Below are 19,636 nucleotides of genomic sequence, written 5' to 3'. Positions count from 1 at the left end.
CCATAATTTGACATTTGACTTGCTGAGGTTCTTTAGATTACAGAATTTTGATGTTACTGCAGCATAGCCACAAGCAGCATACATTTATCTCAAGTTCGCCAACTAATCGCATTTGCCAACTACACACGCATATTTGTTCATGAAAAGGTCTGTAAAAAAACACTGTGTAGCCAAATCGGGCCAATTCAAACTGATTCTGGAAGGTCAGTAGATACAGTAACTACTACAAAGTGCTAGGTGCAGGCGAAAAAAATTAACATGTCAAAAATGACGATTCAAAGCATGGATCACTGGTGATCAATTTGGATAGGTGTGGTGACAAAGGAGTTGAAACAATCAATGTAACTTTCATAAAGCAAACATTGGCGGGTTGTCAAAAATGTGCTGTTAAATAAACTATAATTTCAAACACTAGTACTTGTGGCAGAAATCAAATCAAACCAGAAAATCTGAGTGCCCAATTTTAGAAGTAACAACAGTCCCACATAACTTTTGCCAAATAAGCAGTAGATGATCAGTATGAGATAAAAGCAGTCCTGCTCACTTTCACATTTTAACACACTAGCCTGCATGTCTGAGGAAAAAAAGCCAAATGAGCTGTATGCTTCATATGCCAGTTCTCTTCGCATAGATGAGATCAGAGCCGATAATGCGCACACTAGTGGCACACTGGGATGATAACACACACACTTTTTTCAGTTTGTTCAGGACTCTCGGTCGGTCCAACAGTAAAGGTTTGTCATTCTCATTCTCTCAGTTGTCACTTCGGAGTAGGTTTGGAGCAATTACATACAAATGTTGCTGTTTGGGGCAGCATGGAGCAGCATTTCTCTTTTGTAGCAGTTTGGAGAAATTGGAGCAGCGGTTTCATCACTGAATTTGATATATGAGCATGAATTAAAGGATAAAAAAAACTTCTACAGTGTTTTTATAGTGCCTATAAACACCTATTTTTAGCGTTTGTGCCTAAATGCCTATAAGTGCTTATAAATGCATACTTTCCAAATCAGTGCCTATATGAGTGCTATTAAAGCAGATATTTCGTTTTCGAGTGCAGTTTATTCACGTCGTGGGAATTGAGGCTAGCCAGCTGCCTTTGCGCGGGCTTTGCCGCCTTTTCTGCTGTTCCCATGTGCCGACATGTCTCCCTTCCTCCGCTGTCTGTCGCGCTGAGAGAGCGGAGTGACGTTTAACCCCCTCACCCGGAAGCGAATGTTGACTGTGACGCCGCGCGCGGAGTCTCCCGAGAGGTTTTTGCGCGCTGCGTCGGGAGCGGGCAGAGAATCTCCGGAGACGACATGGGGATAAGGACGCTTTTCTTTTTCGTCCGTCAGCTCCCTGTGGGGGCTCGTTCGGACTTTGCCAAAAGTGCCTTGCGCCCGCGGCGAACGCTTACCTTATGTCGCACCCCCCTTCCAAACGCTAGGCAGAAGAGTGGTGCGGGTTCCTAGTGCATGGCCAGGCTACGTCGACCCGCATCTCTCCGAAGCCAACGCGAGCGCCTTTGCCCTTGCTCGAGCAACCGGGCCTTGGTCCCGGTGTCTCCGTGGATCACCTTTATCACGGAGACATGATCTGGGCCTCCTGTGTAGTACTTTTATGCCCATGGCGTGGGTAAGCCCGTTTGCTTTCCCGCCGCGCCTTTCCAACGGGCTGTACTGCGTTTTAGCGTTGCCACAGATGATAAAGTGTTGCAACTTTAAGCAGTATCGTGTTCTCGCCATGGCGACGTTTAACGCGTGCCCTGCGGCTCGCTAAAGACCGGACCCACGCTAGTGGCCGTACTCCTTCGGGATGCGTGTCACTACAATGTAAAACCGTTATTCATGTAAAAGGGCAACATTGACCTTTCAGAGCTCTATGGGGTACAACCTAGTTGTCTAGTTTAAACAAATTTCCGAAAAGCAATCACTAGCAGCAGTGAAATTGGACATGCCGGCCACCTTACGCCACCACAGTCAGATGACGTGAGCAGTTGGAGGTGGGAGAGGCAAAGAGAAAAATGCGCTACTACTGCAACCCTAAATGGGAGAGCATTCCAGAGGAATAGGGAGAGAAAAAATATAAGGTGGGAAGAGGAGAAAGGAAGAAATGACGAGTAGTGTCCATGGCCAAGGATGTTGCGGGTGGCTTTACAGCTGATTTTCTAGTCCAGTGTTACCAAAGTACTAAAGCATCTCCTGGAAAACCTGGGTGTGTGTATGATGGGGGGGAAGGGGGGGGCAAAGAACAGGAGGTGCCTCTGTGCAGCCACAGGAAGATGGAGAAGGAATGCAATACCGTGGAGTGTCTCGGGTGAAAGTATAGCGAGCTTGCATGAACGGAAGCGATGCTATGCACTCTGGGTAGGCAGCCATTTTTTTGTCAGAAGCGGTCGGGGAGTGCAGCAGCGCAGTTGTGTTTGCGAGCGTTGGCGTAGGTTGCAGGCGTGATTAAGTGCGAGCGCGACACAAATTTAACTCCAAGAAGTGTCGTGCACAATGTCAGCTTCACTGGAAGACTACACCACAATGCTGTGGTGTAGTCCTTCACAACACATCAATTCAACTTACACCAACGTGTGCCGGCCATAACGCGGCCCGAGCACAAAGCCAAACTCTCGGCGGACGACTGCGGATTGTGGCTTTTGTGGCTTTTGAGCAGTCTGAGCTCTTGTACTGCCCTTTTCAGCCATACCAAAAAGAGCATGTTTATTCGACAATGGACACTTAACTCACCATACTAAGGAGAGACTGTGTTATGCATACAGTGCGGGATATGCTAAACCAATGGCACCTTTGTGCCCTTATAACATTTCTTTTTTGTTTTCCTGTCGTAGACACAGGCCACATACGTCTTTCTTAAAAAATTTGAATTTTTGTGAAGATTTATCGTGTCTATAATTATAATTTTGGGGGCCTATTTGTCGCACTTAAAACCCGATTTTTTTAGTGCCTATAAATCCCACCTCTAGTTATAAGCGGTCTGCATACAAGCTGCAGGCCAGCATACTAGGATGACAGTATGCAGCTTTTTTTTGGTTTCATTTAGGCTCGCTGCATGGTCCCATGATGAGAGTTCCCAGTGCATTTTCGCAGCAGCTTTGAAGCCGTTACTAACAAAAATCAGTTCGGAGCAAGCTGTACTACTTTTCTCAGAGCAGTTTGGAGCAGCACTTCTGTCTCAGCCTTCCTATGGCTTTTGTGTCCACTGTTTCAAGACAATTTGGCTAGTTGCTCACAGCAAGCTAGCAACCAGTTAGTTCTGTTTTTCCGCTTTCAAGAACACTCTCTTTTCTTAAACAAATAAGAGCAGTTTACAACAATGCGACTAAATGAAAGCAGTCAATATGTCACCTGACCAAATATTTGAAATTTTCCAAGTGTCCTTGCGGAGAATTGAAAATGTCTCAGCCATTGTGACACTTCAACATGGGCATTTGGCAAAAGAAAAAAAAGGCATTTGCCAAAAAAGATGATCTTCACCTGTGGTGACACAGCCACAAGCTGGCCATTGATGTTGGCATACAACTGAGGTACTGAGGCTACTGCAGCCGAGGAGGCACCAGGTGCCACAGCAGCAGCAAAGTTGCTCGGTGCAGCAGCAAACAGTTGCTGCAGCTGCTGCTGTTGCTGGAGAGGCTGTTGGAGCTGTTGATGGGCTGCCATGGTCACTGCAGCAATACAATTAGAGGTCCCCGTCAGGTCAAGTCGTTCATGGCTGTTTCGGCAAAACTTTACACATGCATTGAGCCAGTACTGCAAGTCCTACAGATCATTTGCAGAGCAATTTTAACCAATCCACATGTACATCATCGCTTGTATATTTTAAAAAGCGCACCTTTTTTGATTATTTCTCCTGCTTAGCACGTGCTGCCATGCTGCAGGAATATGCACATTTTTTTCTTTCACTGACGTCTCTCCGTTCTTTCGTTATGCTTAACTAGAGCAGTGTGCCAAAGAGTTACAGTTTCATTTCTTATATGGTTCCAGTGTACTGAGTTCGCAGAACTAATGGCTTTCTGGTTTACAATGTTTCATAGGCTGACGACTTTGATACTGTCTCATTTATTTCTCCTAGAGACGCAACTATGCCTGTTTTCATGCAGGCGGTGACTGACATAAATAACACCACTGTGATTGTGTATTCTCTGCTGGGGATTCATAAAAAGATGTTGCTGGAAACAAGAGAAATAATTGTTTCGAGTTCTGACTTGTTTTTCTTTTCCAGACGCGCTCACAACTACACACATTTTTTCAGTGCGCCCACCCTATGTAAGTACAAGCTGCTTTCTCTGCTGAAGATGAGTCCAATGGTGATTGCTCCGAATCGCCTCCCAACTGCTGCACCAAAACCTGGTTCAGTAAACGTCGGCCGCAAATGTCAGCCATACGTCATGCAATCTAAAATCAAAGTGTTCTTGCACTTTAACCCAATATTTCATTCTTTTTATGCAAAAATTGATGCTGACTTATTAAATAATTACATACCAAATTACTTGCTAATTAACATTACAGAAACTCACTCAAAACAACACATTCTTTCATTTTATTCCTTGAAATCATGGCATGCTAATTATACACACTTGCAGACAGTGGATAATAATTCGTGTCTGAAGAGAGTAAATTCACATATATACCACACAAAGTGGATATGTGTATATGTGATTTACTATTAGACCTCGTCAAAATTGTGTCTCAATAAAAGCGAGCCCTTAGATGCACACTTCTTTTCTCATTCATAGCAAGGATCTCGTTCTGGCAGACTATGTGCCTTCAGGTAGTGTACTAGATTATTGGTCAGCTGCCAGCACGTAATAAGCTCACATGCTACTTGATGCAAAACAGGTAAATAAAGAGTGTTCCACAGTTGCTGTCATGGCTACTAGTGGTGCTGATTGACTCTCTTACATTTATCACACATAAAAGCTCAGTTTAGACGAATGTCCGTCTGGATGGGAAGAAGCATTGAAAAAAAAAAACTGCAAAAATACGGACCACAACACAATAAAAATATAAAGACACTTCGGCATCCAGAACGAGAGCCTTGTTCACAATGTGAACAAGGCTTCTGTTCCATTGTGAACAAGGCTAATATGCATACCTACCCTATAAAGTGAACCAAGGAATAGTTGTCATGGTAGCTCAGTTGGTAGAGCATCAGACGCTTTATTCAAAGGTCGCAGGTTATCTTTTCAGGCAAGTTATCTTTTCATCCACTTTTCTTCCTTCACATTTACATTGCAATTACTTATAATAACATACCCAATACTTTCCCTCCCTTGATTGTCTGTCAGATCTCATTAAAACATATTCTACACACTTCTATACTCTAGAATAGTTCAAATATTCAAATGCTTCAAATATTCGAGAATATTACAGTATTTGAATTCACTTCAATTCTAACTTGAATTGTTGAAAATCAAAATGAATGAATAGTTAAATATTAGTCCACATGTAGCCCTCTGTAAACATGGTTCCACTGCAGTAGAGGAGTGCTAAACCAGAGGAGTGCCAAGGGAGATCCGCACTGCCGCCGCGCCTCGCCTAAACCACTTCCAAAGTTTAAATGAACATATTAACCTTACATAAATTCATAATTTGAAAGTTTAAACACTTGTTATACTATCTTATATGCTTTAAGTACAGTAAATTATAAAACGTGACATATGCTATAGGTGATCACTAGCAATCTACGGAAAGTCAAATTCTGCTACTACTTAAACCTGTTTCCAATACTTTTAAACCAAAAAGAATGGCATTTGCACAGGCCTAGTAGAAATAAAAGAAAATATTGTACAGGTTAGTTGAGTCATGGCAAATATGCTCACTTTCCTTTATGACATGTGACACTGAACTTGATTCGAAATTATTCGTCCAAAATTTCTTTTCACTTCGAATTTACTTCAAACCTAAAATTCCCTATTCGCACAAGCCTACTATGTTCACATCTATGGATATACAACATCAGCACACATTAATGCATTAAAGAACTCGTTTCGCAGAAATCACGGTGTGGTTGTCATTGTAGGCTTCGTTGATTGTGAGCGAAAAATAATTTTATGCGTGACTGAGAAATCGGGAAAGATGCAAATAAAATATGAAATGAACGTTTCTGGGCCTGAGTGAGAATCAAACCCAGGTCGTTTACGTGACAAGCAAGTGTTCTACTACAGAGCCAGGTGTCTGCTTAGAAATACAGTGACAATAACACTTTCTGCTTGGAAATGCAGTGAAAGTAACTTGCATGCATTACGAACACATGTGTCCTGTATACATGCTTCACAATGTATCATGTGATGTCGCAGCAATAATGTGTGGAACAAGCGTACACTGTGATCCGTCGTCAGGCCATGCAATTATCATGAATTCACCCACTGCAAAAGGCACTAATTTTACTGCACCTTTTTAGTTAAAGTCACATAGTGGGTGCACAGCTAGTTCGAAACGATTTGACGTGCACAAAAGACCTTATACAAAATTGCTGCCATCTGTCGGCTGTTGTGTGCATAGCTGCCATGTTAGAGGCTGAGCGCGGTGCAGTACGCACATGTTCGCGTGTTTACGTAGACGCACACATAAGGCGTATCAATGTGAGGCGTGTATTGGCTGATAATCACAACGCCAACGTATTGCTGCGTCTCTTACAGCACACAGAAAGTAACTCGGAATGCTGAAGAAAAAAAAAGGTAAGCCGTAAACTTGGTTTCCTGGTTTTTTTTTTTGAAGCTGATGGCGTTTTCAGCATGAGCTGCGGCAACTGCTCCTGAAATACATGCTCGCGCTCTCCTTTCTAAGCAAAATAATACGTGCAATAGCATTTGTACTTGTGTTCTCACAAATTGCTGCATGCCTAATCCAGGCAGTTTTTGCAATGTTTTTGCTAGCAGCCGTTTACCAACTGCAGGCGATATGTACGCTTTACGCAGAAGCCACTTTCACGCAACGGGCTTTATGGCGGCTAATTTAACGTGCCTGCATCTCATTGCATATGCCGAGCACAATGAATGCTTCAAAAAACGTGCCTAGTCATCCCACTAAACTGCTGCTTGTAACACTCGAGAAGAGAGGAACAGAACAGCACAAAAAAAGAACGCTTTAGCACCATTGCTCCCTTCTCAGAATGAATCAATGACGCGCACTTGCTTCTGATTGAGCGTGTGCCGTTTCCTTAAGCGTAATAAACAAAACACATTCAACGAAATGTAGGCACAAGCAATTCGCTGGGATAAGGTTTGTTGCGTGAAGGCGACTTTAGCGTGAAATGTACGAGTCGCCTTCACTTGGTAAACAGTTGATAGCGAAAACGTTGCCAAAGCTGCCTTGCTTTGGCGTGCAGTAATTTATGTGACCATGAATACTAATGCTATTGCACGTTTTACTTGCTTAGAAAGGAGAACACAAACACGTATTTTGGGAGGAGTAGCCACAGCTCATGCTGGAAACGCTATTAGCTTGAAAAAAAAAAAAAGGGGGACAAAGTTTACGGCTTACCTTTTTTTTTCTTCAACATTGAGAGTTCCTTTCTGTGTGCTGCAAGAGACGCAGCAATACCTCGTCATTGCGATTATCAGCCAATACATGCTTCACGTCGAAACGCCTTACCTTACTTGTACGTAAACACAGGCGGGCATGTGCGTACTGCGCCGCACGCAGCCTCTAACGGCTATGCACATAACGGCCGACAGATCGCAGTAATTTTGCATAAGGTCTACTGCCTATGGTTTAAAGCATGCTACCCATTACACAGAATGCAGCCATATGCAAAAGATTCACTGACACAAGCCATCTTAAACTCAGTATGCACGAAGGACAGGATATCGCTATCGTACTAAACTCTTAAAGGCGAAGCATAAGGATCCCCCAATTTTTCCAGTCTATATATGTACACATTCATATCCACATCCATTCATATACAACATTTGCACATATTGATGTATCTGTAAATCTGCATACGCTTAGAAACAGGAATAAGAAGAGAAACGAAAAAAAAATCACGGCATTTCCACGGAATAAATGATGATAAGTGAAGCATCCGTCCAACCGTGCTTCCGTCTGTCCGTGCGTCCATCCGACTGTATGTGAGTTCGTCTGAACGTGCATCTATCTGTGTGTCCAACTAAGCACGATCCGGCAAGCGCACTGCTCCATGTACGGTGACGATCCATGAGAATGAGGTCCCACGCAGCCTTGCGCAGCAGCACCGCCAACGCCATCTAGTATACCTTCACCCAACCACCATATTGTATGCATGTCTAAGAGCTAGTGCCCTCTCGAAAATGAGACGAAAAATGGGGATGACGACACAGAATGCATACAGCGCCACCTACAGTCGAATCTCATTAATTCGAACACGCTTTATTCAAACTTTCAGTTAATTAGAAGTGACGCTGTGGTGCTGTCAGAGCTATGTGTATTCGAATGGGCGAAAACGCCCAGTAATTCGAACGTGCAAGCACTTGTGATAGTTAATTCGAATATACCGCGTTCCGAAAATGCTCTCAGCACCATGCCCAATCCCGCGGCTCGGACACCTCAACGCTGGGCGCGAAGGAAAAGAAAAGAAATGGAAAAGACTGCGGTGAAATGTTTTCTCTTTCTCAAATGCCGATCTGCGATGCGCCTGTGCCACGCTTCTGCCTTTGCCTTCCCTGCCACGCAGAGAACCTTCTCCTTTCAATGCCACACGTGGAGAAAGAGGGAAAAAAAACAGAAAGCTATTGCGGCGTGCTGGCTCTCTCTCACGCACCAGTGCCACACTTCCCCTTTTCCTCTCCCTGCCACATAGATTCTTCTCTTTTCAACAACACGTGTAAAAAGAGCAAAAAAAAAACAAACAAAACAAATCAAAATAAGCTGCCGTGGAGTGTTGGTTCCTTCTCAAATGCCGATCTGCTGCTCCCTGCGTGGAGACGCTCCTACTTTGTTGTCACGTGCTGGCCACGCTGCGACTGGGGCGCAGAGGGTAGCAGCGGAGACGCTGTCGTTGTTATGGTCTTTAGAGAGTGTCGGCGCTAGACATTGCCGCGCGCAATTTCCCTTGCCAGGAGAATGCTGAAGATGAAGTAGAAATGCTTTTCAAGCTGCGTACGAAATTGATTGACTCGCTGCAAGGCAAATGTGCACAGACACACATCACCGAATACTTCAATTAATGATGAATGTCCTGTGATTTGTGAATAAATGTAAGTCTTCTAAAACTTTCCTCACATGTGTAAGCTCAATGCACATGCACTACTGCATGGTGAACCCTCCGTTCATTTAGCTTTCATTAATTCAGACTTCTTTCAATTCGAGCAAACTTTTGGACCCCTCCAAGTTCGAATTATCGAGATTCGACTGTAGCATATCATCAACCAACTGCAGTTTGCATGCCTCTCTATGGGACAGTACCTTCTACTGTACAATAAGGGAACACTACAAGGTATGCCGGATGGATCGACAATTAACAACTGACTAAGTCTTCCCATATGGAGCTTTGCTCCTAAAATATAATCATGTACACGCAGAGAACATTATTGGTACAAAGTAGCAGGCCACGCAAACCTCGGCTGTTGTGAACAGTAAAGTTATAGCGGCAACAGAGCTCATAGATACCCTTATGAAAGGTAACGGGAACGTAATAACCAATGGCACAACATCGCTCGCCTTTGGCCACGTGATACCACTTTGAAAACTAGGGTGAGGTGTTGCCGCAAATAGTGTGTGATAAGACACTCAGATCGAAATGTTACCACGCCTCGTCCGTGCACTTTCTGCACAAGGGCAGGAGACAAGTGCGCGCTATTGCACTTGCCTCAGTAATCACAAATGTGTGCAAAATGTGAGAATGCTTTGAATCACAGTTTACTAGATGCATTCCATAACTCACCTTTTACCAGAGCACCTTCTCACATTGGTTGCCAATGGCGACATGCATACATGCTCCGTCGAAAGCACACTACACGGCGGTGACCGCACATTGGCTCACTGAAAATCTTTGTTGGCAGACACTCTATGTGTTTTCACAGCTAAGACGAACACAGTCAATGCTTGTACAAAGTGAGTTAAGTCGCGGCTGAATAGCCTGAATCACTAGAGAAACCACATCGCATGGTACACAGTCAGTACCATTGGCAAAGAAAGATGTAGGAGGGAGCAGAAAGGTATGACCTTTCTGCTCCCTCCTACTTTTTTCTTTTAAGTTTCAGTATTATGAACTCGTTCTATAATAACCAGGGGTGGGCGAATATCGAAATTTTTGAATACGAATACATCACTTCGAATACAAACCGAATAATAAACAGTGATTTTTTACTCAATCATATATTTATGTTGGAAACAGTACACTTGTTAGCTATTGTAGTCTGTTACTGCAAAAAAAAAAGTCACGATCTGTGCTTGCCAGGAAGCAGATGAGTGTAATAGTTGAGCTTGTGACTGTGATGTCTTGCATTTAATTCACATGTTTAACAAACTTTTTGCATCTTTTTTTTATGTGGAAGCACTTTACTACAAAAAAAGATTTTGTACCCGCCATCATGACTATAGTCCATGAGGCCACTCGTTTGATCCCTGCTATGGCAGCCATACTCTGATGAAGTGAAAAGTTAACTCCCGTGTACTTGAGTCTAAGCAATTATTAACACAATTCATCCAGGTTCCCACACTATCAGTTTTGGCTCCAAATTTTATGCTTATCTTTTCAATTTTCCCCCTTGTTCTCACCAGTCGAGCCACTAAGGCAAATAGGAGTGCTTGGGGCACCTTTCAACTACACAGCAATTGTTATCTGGCTTGCTTCCATTCTCTTTATCGAGTAATGTGCACTTGTCATTTTCCTATCAAGGGTGCTCTGTCACGCTGATAGCGGCACGATCGTGACCAAGGTGTACTAGGTGCGCTGATAACACGAAGTAAGCCACGTTGGACAAGCGGGCGAGATAGACGTTTACTGATGTGTGATGGAATAAGACGCCCCAACTACACGTTTTTGTTAATGAAGCCACAACTCCCAGAGGCGACGGCACACTGTTGCGCATAACGACCCCCTTTGGCACACTGGCTGCCGACGGCAGGAAGCTGACGGTATTAGGGAGGATTGATTGCAGGAGACGCTGCCGCGCGATGCCCGTACGACGGAATTCCAAAGGCGCTGTTGAACTACACAGCAGAACTACGCGCTAACATCCACGAATTTCTGTCCGTCACCTTATGTGCGTCGCTTTTAGTAACAAAGAGCTACATGTGATGACGCCGCCGTAACGTTGCCGAAAAAAGCATGAGCTTTAGAAATCATTTCTGAACTATAAAGAGAATACATGCTTAAATAGCAGCACAGCTGACGGACGTCTCGTCAAGCTTCAACGCATGCACGCTTATACGGGGATCCATTAGTGGTGCAACTACACACGAAACGCGTTACCGTCAAAGGTCAAGCTGAGCACGCCCCGAGCTAGTTACACTCAGAGCGTAGCCTACTAGGCTCACTTGGTGAGCGATGCTCCTATAACATTTGTTTTTGCGCAGAGACGTTATTTTTCTTCTTCGTGCTGGCGGATGTACGCGGCTCATTTGTGCAAACATTGTCTTCTGCCACATGAACTATGAAGTTGCACTTGTGGTATCTGTAAGTCGACAACGTAAACTCAACAAGATTAAAAACAAGCGAAAATAAATTATGGTTATTACTTTTTTTCTTCGCGCTCACTCAGCATGGGATTGAGCAAAGGTGCGATGACTATTTTGTCGGGCCAATGCAGCGACGGCAAGTTGCCTTCATTTCCACGAGTGATATGCACTTTATTGAGACGGTCCCACGCACAATGGCATGGCAGCGATCGGCATGGTATGCCGGTATGTTTACACGAACAGCAACAGTGCTAAACCGCTAAGCCACACATACTGCCATATATGATCTAGATTGGTTGAGATGTTTATTGTTGGTAGGTTTGTCCCGTTCAACGGTAGCATCATCACGCTCCCGTGAATTTCTGTGCAGGCATTATCGCACACTTGCCGAAGTCGTAGTAATTACTGCATTATCTAGTGTTGATGTTCTCATCGCAAATTTGCAAAATCGGAAGTTCTTCACAGTGACATATGCGACCGAATGTTCGTGAAGATAGAATATTCAAAGAATGTTCGAGTTAGTTCGAACATTCAAAATTTTCAAGTGCGTGGTTATCAAATTGAATGAGAATGTTACAAATGCAATATTTGATGACTATTCAAAACTTTCAAACATTCACAAAGTACTAATGATAACTAATTCATTCAACAAGTTTACTTTGTGTTTTACCCATTAGTAAATTTAAAGCAGGTACGTATTGAGGAGATTTCATTGAAGCTGGGCATATGCAAAAACAAACATAACTCAGAAGTTTTTCATTCATGGGCCTGCACTTACGAAAGGTACTGGCAAACAAGCACTCATAGTGAGTGTGCATGTAATTTTTCAATGCAGACACAAAACTAAACGTTTGCTACACACCGTGTCCGTTGTGTGGTTGCTGCTGCTGCTGCTGTGGATGTGCCACTTGCTGGAAATGGTGTGGCATTGTGAGAGCAGCCTGCTGCTTGGAGGCTGCATTGCTGCTGGCCGAAGCCAAAGCTGCGGCCAGAGAGAGCTGCTGCGAAAGGGCAGGGAGGTTGGCCAAGGTTGTTGTGAGCACTGTGCCATTGGCTGCCACCACCTGCACCACTTGTTGGCTCCCACCTGCACCCAAAGGCAGAAGCTGGCCCAACAAATGGCCTGTGGACAGGGCTGAGAAAGAAGGATGAACAAATGTCAGGGAACACATGGCTGGTTTATGCATTTTTTCTCAGGAAGCACATATACGCAAACTCATACAGTGCAGTAATAAGTAAATCAGCTAAAAGAAGGAACAGTGCTTTGTTCCTCCTTCTAGCTGGCTTGGCTAATTTAACATAATGGTGTTTTATGATGGAGTCAATCATGATTTGAGGCAATTTCTGTCAACATCAATTAAAATGCCAAAAGGAAAAAAAAAAGAAATTTTCCCGCAGAGCTGCCCGCTCTGACAATCAAACCCAGGCATCGTGAAAGGCAGTCAAGTATTTTTGATGAGCGTCACTGCTTGAAGCTGCTTTGGAATAATAAAAATAATAACAAAAAACTCAAAAGAACAAGCACCCTTCCCATCTTTTTCTCTCTTTGGTCTTTCTAAACCTGCAATAACCGCAGCTGTCTCTCGGAACACAGGCTGCGGGAGTCCTTAGAGGCGTGCACGATTTCTTAGTGCTTTTACAGTGTTGTGCCTTGGGGTTGCATTCTGAGTTGTCATAAATGATCAAGACATTAAAAGAACATTTTTCCCTTCTTGACATAACACATGAAATTTCATACGTGAATTCCCTTCAGTTCAGTAAAAACAGTAAATACATGCATACACAATAAACCATTTTATTAGAAGTGCAGGTGTGCATTCAAAATAAAATGCAGGTTTACTATCAACCTGAGAACTTCACTGGTCAGTAATTCATTAGCTTCTTGAAAAAAAAAACATGGAAATATGCTACAGCAACTTTATAAATAAACATTTTTCAGACCTTCATATAATAGATTACTGCTGCTTCAGTGTCGGCAAAAAATTAGGTGTTTTCCCTCCTAAGAAAAAAACGTAATAAATATCTTGATTTTTCTAATGATGGAAAACACCTGATTGTGTACAATACCATGTTATCTTATCTTAAAATTTTTAAGCATTAAGCTTTATGAAAATATTTTTACATTCAGTTGGATATTTGACTTCTCTATCTGTGGTCATTTCGAAAGTTATGATTCTGTATTGGCACACAATCAATTTCAATTCAATTTTAATTTATTTACCAGAAAAACAATCTGAAGGGACACTTGGGCAAAAAGCTGTCACAGCAGCTTGACGTAGGCCCAGGGTACCTTGCATGGCAATAGAACATATATGACACATGTCACCAAGCGTTTTTACTTAGCATCCGCATCGAAAGCATTACACATCCAGATCGGCATACATCCCACGTACATAAAAAATGTAAAAATGAAACTTTGTACAAGAATGCAGAGTAATGACTTATTATAAAGATAAAAAGTAGTCAGGCAGATGTTTTTTATTTAATATGGTTGTGTGTTTGTACTGGTTGAGTATCATTGGAACATTATGAGTAAAAGATTTCAGGTTAGTGATTGCAGGTTGTTCCGGGACCAAGGTACCTTCCATACCTCAGAGTTTCTTGTTGTGAAGTTCTAGCTTAGCAAGTCACGTAAAGTATTTTTAACATTTTTGGATAAGAAATAAATTTTTTCTAATAATCTTTATTCGTATAGCCTGTCAGCATGGTGTAATTTATGTTTGAGAAATATGCCATGTGTGGCTGAAGGACGATTAACAGTTTTTGCATGTTGCATTTTGAAGTTGTTGCCTATACAAAGTAACAATAGTGTACATATGACAGGAATAGGTCGTAATAAATTTGCAGATTTGCCCCCCAACTCAAGAATGCACGGCAGCGCCCCATAGCACCGGTAACCGCAGATAGCTTACCGCAAAGATAATTGATGCGGGCATCCCAACGTAAACCAGAAGAAAAATATACTCCGAGAATTTTCAACTCTTCAACCAACTCAATACGATGATTCTGAAAGTAAATATCATTACGAATGATGAGTAATTTATTTTTAGCGCAGAACATGATAACTTTTGTTTTGTTTGTATTTACCTTAAGCCTATTTGCCCGAGTCCAGTTGGACAAACTGACCATAATTTCATTGCATTTTTTGACAAGTTTGTTGGCATCAGGACCTGACACACACAATGTGCAATCATCTGCGTAGGTTATAAATTTTGCATCATTGGCTATATTTACAACGTCGTTAATAAATACATTAAGTGAAAGTGGTACAAGAATACTGCCTTTGGGCACACAGCATACAACAGGTAAATAGGATGACTTGTGGTTATTGATGGAGACACACTTATTCCGTTCTTTAAGATACGACTTAAATAATGCTCGCGGTCTTCAACGAAATCTACATAGAAAACATTTGTGAATAAGGATCTCGTCATCAAGACTGTCGAAAGCTTTACTACAATCTATGAATATACCGGCTGTGTAGCAGTTATATTCAAAGCTTTGCAATATGTTTTCTTTCAGTGTTAGGAGTGCCATTTGTGTCGACCTGTTCTTGAAAGGCATACTGCGAGTCAGTAAGAATGCTCTTTTTATTTAAGAAGTCTGTCATTCGAGTAACTACGAGCTCTTCTATACATTTTGAAAAAACTAGGAGTACAGATATCGGCCGGTAATTGACACAGAATTCCGATCACCACCCTTATGAATAACTGAAACCTTAGCGTATTTCATTGCGCTTGGGTAAATTGCAGTCTCTAAAATTAAGTTGTAAATGTGTACCAGTAGAAGAAAAATAAATCTTAAAATATATTTTATGGGCTTAATCTGCAAGTTATTTATATCTAAAGCTCTACTGTTCTTCAATCCCATGTACACTCTGTATACTTCATCCTCATGGATAGGCGCAAAGAATGCACTTTTGCAAATGGCATTGCAGCGGGCTGTTTCCTTCACGCTGCCATTGCCGCTAGAAGTATCACTTTTCGCAGTTCCGAAATGATGATCAAATGTCATGAATTCCTACTTTTCATCTGTTTTCACTTCCGAACGTGCTGATAATGTACCGGCGGCTTTTGATCTAAACTTCAGTGTAATGCGACCAGTCGTTATCACGGCAGAGGGAATCTCGCGTTTAACCGGGAAACTAAAAACACCTATTACTCCGGGTCCTCACAATATTCCTGCGAAATTTCTTTATAGTACCAGAGACGTGTCGAGTCGAATCTTGCAAATAATATTTGCACAGTCCCTTTTAGAAGGTGAAATTCCTGAGGATTAGAAAACTGCGACGGTAACCCCGGTTTTCAAAAAAGGTAATCGCTCTGACATGTCAAATTATTAGCCTATATCACTAACCCGTGTTTCAAGCAAACTTATGGAGCACATAATCTATTCCCATGTCGCCAGTCACCTCGATAACAATTCTTTATTATTCCGCAAGCAACATGGCTTTCGTCCTGGGCAACCATGTCAAACACAACTGTTTGAATTTACCACAGACCTTCACTTGAACTTGGATTCCTCTTTTCAGACTGACGTCATTTACATTGATTATTCAAAGGCATTTCATCGCGTGGCTCATCGGTGTCTCATGGCTAAACTCAGTTGTCTAAATCTTGATCCATTTACTTTATCATGTATAAAAAGTTTTCTAACAGCACATTCTCAATTCACAGCCATCGACGGTAAGCTTTCAACACCCGTTCAAGTTATCTCCGGCGTTCCCCAGGGATCAGTCCTTGGCCCGCTTCTCTTTCTCATTTTTATCAATGACTTGCCATCCGGTATAACGTCATTTATTCGCCTCTTTGCGGACGATTGCATTGTCTACTAGCGAATCTCGAATAGTAATGACCAGTCTTTATTACAACATGATTTAAACCTAATAGAATTATGGTTATCACGTTGGCTCATGGAAACCAATGCCTTAAAGTGCAAACGCATGGTTGTTTCAAGCAAAAAGAGTAACTTGATACATCAATACACACTTAATTCTTCAAGTCTATCTCATACAACCTCTAACCAATATCTTGGTGTCCTCATTACCAGCAAACTGTCATGGTCTGAGCGTATCACAAATATTGTAACCAATACGTCCAGGACCTTAGGTTACTTGAAAAGAAACCCTGCACCTGTCCCCTCCAGAAATTGGAAAATAGGTTTATAAAACCTTTGTTAGAAGCAAATTAGAATATGCTTCTGCCATTTGGAGCTCCTATCAAGAATACTTGATCGCCTCTTTCGAGAGTGCCCAAAGTCGTGCTGCCCATTTTATTTCATCGAACTATAGTTCACACGCCAGCGCAACGCTCATAAAATCATCTATTCTCAATTTCACCCTTTAGCAACAAGATGTAGAATCTCCCGACTTGTCTTATTTCACAAATTATACCACAACTTCTCCCACTTACATGAAACACTGTTACTTCCACCAGCTCGAACTTCTCGCCACCTGTTCAACTCCAACAGCGTTCAACGCCTTCATGGTTCGACCCTTTCATTCAATAAATCATTTCTGCCGGCAGCCATTGAAGACTAAAGTTGCCTTCCTGACGCCAATGCCCTTGAGATGAACTCAAAATAATTTAAGCAGTCTATAGGCCCGCTTTTTTCTTAGATAACTTCAGCTAAGCACCTTTATAATTGCATGCATTTTTATACATTTTTATAACTGCTACAATTGTTTATAATCACCTGTTTGAATTGTTTCTAATAGCTCAATGTAATTGCCCTATCTTGTAACAGCTTTGTAATTATTGCCCTATGCTTTAAATTTTCCCTCGCTCGCAATCTTGTGTCAACACCTTTTTTTTCAGCGATCGTTAGTACTGATGTGCTCTGTATTTACTGCATTTATGAAGGGTGTTGTATGTAGAGTTTGTCTAATCATACGTGCCGCGAACTCTGTGACGCCCTTTCCTCTTATGTAATGCCCTGTTTGGGCCCTGAAGGGTGAATAAATGATGATGATGATGATTGAAGTGATCGGCAAAGGCCATGCCAGCTATCTCACTCAAGTCTAGCTTTATGGATGTTAGGGGCGAAAACTCTTTAAGGCGACCTAGAACACAAATAATCATTTGCCATGCAATCTCTGTTGATTGCTTGGAGACATTTGCGAATCATTCCTGGTAGCACATTGCTTTTGCCTGTCTTAGTTCAGCATTCAGTCTGTTTCTAAATTTTTTAGATGTCTGTAATGTTAAGTCGGACCATGTACGTAAGAATGAATGACAAAGACTATTTTTGTTTTTATTACTTTGGCAAGCTCATGTGTAACCCAAGGCTTCTTAACTTTTTTCGAATGCTTCGCTGTTCTCATTGGAAAATTTCTAGCATATATATCGATAAATGTTCCAATAAAATCGTTGTATGCATCATTTGCATCTGTTTATTCCAAATCATGTGTCCAATTGTGGTTCACGACATCAATCTTAAATTGCTCTAAGTTTGCTTGAGTGATGCACTGATAAGTTTCGAAATCCCTGTCCACTTCTGCTTCACATGTTTACTAATGCAGCAATTCATTTTGCTAAGCTTTTTATGCAAACTGGTCCACAAATTTCAATCAGTCAGTACTCGAAGAAACTGAGAGATACAATGATTTCACAAATTTGTGGTGCTAAGCCTGTCTGAAAAATGCAGAAGCCAAGAGTGTTGTGTGCAGCATTGTAACTCTGTGCGCATAATATGCAACACCTTCTGTCAAAAGACATGCAGTTGCAAAGTTGTATCTGAAATCTATTGACCAGGATCGCAATACTGATGGAATTAATCTTTTTGCATCATTGCGGGTGACAAACAACAAGGAGGAAAGAAAACAGAACACATGAACAAGCACACGAATTTGCTCGTGTCCGTGTGCGCTCCTTTCCTTCGTCCTTGTTTGTGGCACGCAAAGGCGCAAAAAGATGAAGTCATTCCAACTAGCTAGCTAGCAGTTCGCTGGTGAGGCCAAAAACAATCCGAGAAACTTTCCTGAGGAGAGACGAAATTCTCCCCAACAAAGCTGCTCAGCTGCTTCAAAAGGCCTAGAGCTGTGGCTGAAAGCAGTCAGTGCTTGATGTTGTGAGACTGCGAAGCCTGAAGATTGAAAAAACCACAAGAAAAATCAAGGTGACGGTTTTGTTGTGAGTGTATCATCCAGTTGCGCATGTGCTCCCAGATCAACCCATTTTATGAACTGCCTAACATAACACATGCCTGCTATCAACCAGTCAATCAAGGCTATACAGTCGATCCCAGATATATCGAACTCCAAGGGGATCGTAAAATAGTTCGATATATCGATAATTCGAAATATAAAGTATGCCTACCTAAAGCTTACCTGAATACTCCGCACATCACTGAGAGCTTTCGGAGATCGTGACAAGCGGTTTGTAACCGACTTGTTCTCCAAAGCACGGAAAATACGAAACACAGCGCAACGACCACGGCCCTTTATTTGGCATGAAAAAAGTCCGTGAGCTTGGACTGCTTTTTCTTTTGCACCATGAAGTTCATTAAACTGTCTTCAAGTTTGCTCACGCTGTCCAAATGCGAAAGTCCGGCGCCTTCCATTGCGCCGCAACAGCGGCGAATCACGCTGAACGCCGACACAAGCTCAGCTGCAGTAGGCGGGTGGATATCTTCATTGGAGTCGCTTGTTGCCGCTTCTTTGGCAGCGGCAATCGCGATGTCCGCCACGATCTCCGCATCGTTGAGATCCGCCACAGCCTGCGCGTCATCGTCAGCACTTAAAGAATCGCGGGCTGTTGCGCCATCTTGGATGGCACCTGGGAATGCCGCTAGCGCCTGAAATTCACCGTCGAAGCAGTCAACGCCGTCGTCTTCGGTGTCCGAACACGCCTCATCTGGAGTCACCACACAGCCCGCTTTGCGGAAGCAGTTTACGAGTGTGGTTTGTTTCACGTCGTTCCAAGCATCTGTCAGCATCTGTGAAGCTCCAAGAAGGTGAACTTTGAGTTCGATTCCCAAACGAAGGTTCGTCAGGAGCCTGTGCACCAGTGGTCGCCTGTACCCAACCTTGAAGGCTTTGATAATGCCTT

General features: G+C 42.6%; 1 protein-coding gene and 1 long non-coding RNA gene across 3 annotated transcripts in view; one reads left to right on the top strand and one right to left on the bottom strand.

Annotated features, from left to right (window-relative positions):
• The window catches only part of LOC119177742 (uncharacterized), a 285,269-nt gene that overhangs the window by 158,530 nt on the left and 107,103 nt on the right, over positions 1–19,636 (bottom strand). For both annotated transcript variants that reach the window (XM_075865074.1, XM_037428915.2), the window contains exons 7-8: positions 12,451–12,723; positions 3,465–3,652 (exon numbers count right to left, since the gene is read on the bottom strand). In XM_075865074.1, the coding sequence (XP_075721189.1) occupies positions 3,465–3,652; positions 12,451–12,723 (461 nt within the window). The remainder of the gene's footprint in view (positions 1–3,464; positions 3,653–12,450; positions 12,724–19,636) is intronic.
• The window catches only part of LOC119177745 (uncharacterized), a 145,493-nt gene that overhangs the window by 27,877 nt on the left and 97,980 nt on the right, over positions 1–19,636 (top strand). The gene's annotated exons all lie outside the window — the stretch shown is intronic.

Source organism: Rhipicephalus microplus, chromosome 1 (assembly GCF_043290135.1).
Source record: "Rhipicephalus microplus isolate Deutch F79 chromosome 1, USDA_Rmic, whole genome shotgun sequence".
NCBI classification, from domain to species: domain Eukaryota; kingdom Metazoa; phylum Arthropoda; class Arachnida; order Ixodida; family Ixodidae; genus Rhipicephalus; species Rhipicephalus microplus.
The sequence above is the reverse complement of the archived record's forward strand: the minus strand, read 5'-3'. Positions and strand labels throughout refer to the sequence as shown.